This window comes from Sinocyclocheilus rhinocerous, unplaced genomic scaffold (genome assembly GCF_001515625.1).
Source record: "Sinocyclocheilus rhinocerous isolate Xijiao unplaced genomic scaffold, SAMN03320098_v1.1 scaffold4194, whole genome shotgun sequence".
NCBI classification, from domain to species: Eukaryota; Metazoa; Chordata; class Actinopteri; order Cypriniformes; family Cyprinidae; genus Sinocyclocheilus; species Sinocyclocheilus rhinocerous.
Genome location: NW_015652268.1, coordinates 148,633 through 154,287, shown reverse-complemented (window position 1 = coordinate 154,287; position 5,655 = coordinate 148,633). Strand labels below are relative to the sequence as shown.

At 33.1% G+C, this 5,655-nt stretch overlaps 1 protein-coding gene across 1 annotated transcript in view; it reads left to right on the top strand.

Moving 5' to 3' along the window:
• The window catches only part of LOC107714253 (phosphatidylinositide phosphatase SAC1-A-like), a 26,507-nt gene that overhangs the window by 6,003 nt on the left and 14,849 nt on the right, over positions 1-5,655 (top strand). Inside the window, exons 5-7 of the mRNA XM_016520060.1 lie at positions 2,453-2,641; positions 4,586-4,700; positions 4,774-4,859. Coding sequence (XP_016375546.1) covers positions 2,453-2,641; positions 4,586-4,700; positions 4,774-4,859 — 390 coding nt within the window. The remainder of the gene's footprint in view (positions 1-2,452; positions 2,642-4,585; positions 4,701-4,773; positions 4,860-5,655) is intronic.

Below are 5,655 nucleotides of genomic sequence, written 5' to 3'. Positions count from 1 at the left end.
ATATTACATTTTATTGTGTTTTAAATGAGTAAAAAATTCTTACTGACAAATGGGCAAAACCTTTTTAAAAATTTAAAATTACAACTAATTAGTATTTGAGGTGAAAGTAATTAGTCTTTTAATATGTCATAAATAGATTTTTGTTGTAAATATGCCTGACAAGATTGTTACACTGAATGACATTTTAGTGGGTCTTTTCTGTAAATCAGGGGAAAATGTATGATATTTATTTTTTGCTCAGAAAAACAAAAACAAAATTGCAATTAAATTAAACAGAAAATGTGTACATTTTTTTGGGGAAAAACAACAATTTAAAGCAGTATTACACTTATTGTTTTTATGCTTAAACCCTTTTTTGTCTTTGACCCGCATGCATACAAATTTTGTACAAATAAAAGCATTTCCAAGCAAACTTCCTGATTAAACATTAAAGCACACGAGTGTGATAAACAGTGCAAATTTTCATAATTTTTTATCTCATATTGTGGAAATTATACATCATAAATACTTTTTTCACTAAAAAATTAGGTACCTACTCTCAGATAAATGAGGCCTACGATTAATCAGATGCAAATAGAAACACAAAACCAGTCCAACAACAAGCTGATAAAAAGATTGAATCCAATATTTGGTGATAATATAGCATAATGAGACATTTATAAGCAATTGTTTGGAGGCCACACCACAAGTGTGACAAGGTGAAATAAAACCCACAAAAAATTATGAAAATTCCCCCAAAATTTCTGAGAAGTACTTATACCCTGTGTAAACAAAGTCAGTAAGTTTGAGTCCAATGCAATAACATTAACTAGTATTTTCGGGAAAAAGAAAATCTTCTCCGGGTCAAATTGACCCAAGCACAACCAAACCACAACGTTGAACCACTGAATGCCTCAAAATGAATTTTGAGCAGAGATATTTCTGTTTTGCTGGAAATGTATGTATTCTTATTGGCAAAAAAATCACAAAAGGTCACATTTTACCCAAATAATTATTAAAAAAAATATTATATAAATAAAATGGAATATATGTACCTTAAACATGCTCCCTTTTCTTTAAGCAAAATAGTTTTTAGAAATATTTTAATGATTTTAGGCTGAGACGTGACCATGTTTTTGACAGATTTTGTGAGATTCGCCCCTTTTGAAGTTTTAGTTTGTCAAATAAATCAACCAAACGTCCCTAGAGAAATATTTTAACATTGTTTTTCAAGTACCTTACTCTTTAAAAAAAAAAAAAAAATATTAGGTAATAATCCTGGTAGCAGTCAGTGTTGGGTAAAAAAAAAAAAAAAAAAAAAAAGTAATTAATTACTTGCTACTAACTACACCTTCATCAGTGTAATTACATTACTGTAATTATTACTCTTTGTAAAAAGTATTGCATTATTACTAATTACTTTCTAAATTTCATATCAACCTTTACCAGTTGAACAGTATAAGGATAGACATGAAACTGCTGTTAATTCTTTCAAATAAATTCTTAAATTAATTCTGCTTTTAATTCTTTCAAATAAATCATATAAAATTGCATAAGTTATTCATGATCTGATAAGTATTTAAAGGGAGAAGGTCATATTAAAAACAATTTTGATGTTAAATCCACTGTTCTGAATACAGTGTTTAATGCAACTGCATCAGACGTGACTATAGTGTCATCTCAAATATTTTTTCTGAAAAAAGACAGATATGTATAGGGATTAAACTAAATATTAAAAGCCATACATGAATATTAACTGAAGATGCCAAAAGGTAAGTTTGTTCAGACCCAATATCTAAAAGGGCATTAGGATATCTTCAATACTTCTTCAGTTACAGGCATGCAAACCTTGGAGAAAAAACTTGAAAAGTGCTGTTTCCCCATTTTTGAATGGTCACCGTTGGTACATAATGCAACAAAGATTGCTCAAGTCAACAGATTTTACTAATAGACCTGCTAATCTCTGTGTAAAAATAACATCGTGATGCTGCCATCTTTCTGAAGTCATTTTTTCCCTCCTGTAATTTGGCTCTAAATCGCAGGTGAAAATTGCCATTTGGATTACTCGGTGAATATTCATACATGGCTTTTAATATTTTGGCTTTCATCACTATAAATGTTTATCTTTCTTCAGAAAAAATATTAGCAAAATCAAAAATTTGAACCGGGAATATTTTTGAAATTTGGTTGATTTGACACGGAATGACTCTATAGTTAAAATACAGAAAAATTAAGATTAATCCCTTACTTTGCGTTTTCAGGTGAAAAGTAATTGTTACAGTTATTGCTTAGCAATGCATTTCACCCAACACTGTTTATGTTGCATTAAAAAAAATTGCTTTTAGTCAAAGTAATTGAAAGTAACATTAAAAATGTTATTCTACAAGTAAGTTGGTCTGCTTTCTCCAAATGTATCTGAATGCAGCCTAACTTTGTCGTATAGAAACTAATGATGTCTGTATGGATCTTCCAGATGCAGGACAACAAGGCCTTCTTGTCTATGATCAACAGCGTCTTGAATACAGACGGTTTCTTCTTCGCCACAGACTACGACCTGACGCACACATTACAGCGGCTGGCTAACACCAGCCCCGAGTTTCAGGAGATGACTCTGCTGGAGCGCGTGAGAGAGATATCTGTCATAAAACATATCATAATCCTATAATGCTCACTGCTTACTGAGACTTGTTATAGCACTTGCATATCATTGCTCTTTTGTTGATTTTGATTGCTTCCATTGTCCTCATTTGTACGTCGCTTTGGATAAAAGCATCTGCTAAATGAGTAAATGTAAAAGATCGCAGTTATAATGTTTAGGTAAGAAACAGCAGTCTTTTCAACCACACTGTATTATTTCTGTCTTACAGTCATTCCTGTTATTACAGAAATACTGGGATGAAAGTTTATAGTTTGGATATAAATATTGATGTCTATAGAGCAAATTACCTTTGAAAGTAACTGGCGCTTTAAATAATGTTGTCGATTGCATTGTTTCTCCACTAGGTGGCGACAAGTGACTGTTAAAAAATGGATTTGTCATTGAATCATTCATTCAAGAGATTTGTTCAAAAACGCTGATTCATCCAGTAATGAAACAAGTATTTATGAGTGAGTCATTGAATCATTTATTCAAGAGATTCGTTCAAAAACACTGATTCATCCAGTAATGAAACAAGTATTTATGAGTGAGTCATTGAATCATTCATTGCTGCACAGTTGACACAGGAATTGGCACTTGCACAATCGAGGCAGTGTCACATCGTCACTAAAGTTTATATATTGCATTACTTTTTAATTCTTGCCAGTGTTTAACCATTCAGCACCCGCGCGCTCTCCTGATGCAAACTCGCAGCGCACACACATAATGCCAGGTTCACATTACGCCGTTTGCAGTGCGAATGTGGTGCGTATTTTTTCCGCGCTTATCACTATAAATAGTTATAAATTATAAAAAGAAGGCTTTAAAAAGATCGGTATCGGCAGATACTGCTTTCTGTGATCGGCGATCGACCTCAAAAATCCTGATCGGAGCACCCCTACAAAAAAATCGTGATTCTCAATTTATTTTAGAATCGTGCAGCTCCAATTTACAGTATATTTTGAGCTTTAAAGCGATGGTACACCCAAAAATGAAAATACTGTCACTATTTACCCTCATGTCGTTCCAAACCTGTATGAGTTTCTTTCTTCCGTTAAACACAAAAGATGATATTTTGAAGAATGTTAGTAACCAAATGGCTGACGGTAGCCATTGACTTAAAAAATACAATGAAAGTCAATGGCTACCAGCAACAATTTGGTTACCAACATTCTTCAAAATATCTTCTTTTGTGTTTAACAGAAGAAAGAAACTCATACAGGTTTGGAACGACATGAGGGTGAGTAAATGATGACAGAATTTTCATTTTTGGGTGTACTGTCCCTTTTACAGTTTTGTGTATGTATACTGTACGTGTAATATTACCTTTAATATTACTTTTTGAACTAATCGTGTGAATCAATGATTCAAAGACCCATTCATAAACAGAGCCGTTTACTTAATTCCTGAATGAATCAGCCGTTTGAACGAATCAAACGAATTAATGACTCATAAGTACATTTACGCCACCTGCTGGCATTTTTAGTTTCTTATTTAGAGTATTATTTCATTTAAAAAAAACTTTAAAGGAATAGTTCACCCAAAAAAATTTAATTATGTCATCATTTACTCAAAACCTGAATGACTTGCTTTCTTTTGTGGAACATAAAAGAAGGTATTTTGAAGACTTTTGGTAACAAAGCTGTTTTGGTTACCAATGACTTCCACTGCATGAACGAAAAAAATCTGAGATGTTTCTCAAATTATCTTCTTTTATGTTCCATAGTTTATGTTGTAACCTAAACGTTTCTTTCTAAAGCTACTATTTGTAACGTCTATTTGACACTTTCTCATTTAACACAAAAATAGCTTTAAATAATCTTTTGGGGGTGTTTTCACAGCCAAATGTAATTAGCGTTTAATTAATCGACACGTCATGTAATTAATTCGATTAAAGATTTTAATCGACTGACAGCCCTAGTTTTCATACATGCATTGACTTCCTCTTCCACATGTCACAGTCCTTAATCTCCGCTCTCAGTCATCACCATGAAGTCGTGCTGCATCAACGGCAAAATCTTCGACTGGAACATAATTTCTAGGAGGAGCTGTTTCCGCGCTGGCGTCCGCTACTACATCAGAGGTGAAGCTCGTACGCTTTGAGACGGTGCCTGTCTTTTCTCCATACGCTGCTAAACGCTCTCTTTCTCTTCCAGGTATTGACTCTGAAGGTCATGCAGCCAACTTTGTTGAGACGGAACAGATTGTTCAGTATAATGGAGCAAAAGCCTCATTTGTTCAGGTAAGCCTCTGAAATGGTAATATCAGTTTTTATGCTCAGCCGTTTGTTGAGGGATTACTTTGTTTTACCAATACGAGAATTTTCCAGTCTGCTTTCTGATGTTTAAACCAGTAAATCAACCAATAAAGGGGTGATATACAAGGAAATCGCCAAAACATGAAAATTATGATTTTGTTCCTCATTTGAATGATTTTAGGGTGTGACCGTGTTCTTGATGGGTTTTGTGAGATTCGCCCTTTTATAGGTTAGTTTGTTAAATAAATCAAGCAAACTTCACTAGAACAATGTTTTGAAGAAGTCAACACTTTTGTGGATTTAACATGGGTTTTGTGGTTTTAATGTAGATTAGTTTTTTTGATTAAACAGGCCTCAGAGATGTATTTATGTTGCATGAAAAAAAATAATTTCTTCAGGAATGACATTTTTCACATTTCTGCCAATATGAAACTTTCCAGTCTCCGAGGTTTCAACCAGTAAATCATCCAGTTTTTGTCAATAAAAGGGTGATATGTTAGACAAGGAAACCGCCAGAACATGAAAATCATGATTTTGTTCCTATTTGTTTAATGTGAAGAATATTCCACATTTATATCACCACATACAGAAAAGATATATGTGACCCTGGACCACAAAAGCAGTCTTAAGTCGCTGGGGTATATTTGTAGCAACAGCCAAAAATATATTGTATGGGTCAAAATTATCCATTTTTCTTTTATGCCAAAAATCATTAGGATATTAAATAAAGATCATGTTCCATGAAGATATTTTGTAAATTTCCTACTGTAAATATATCAAA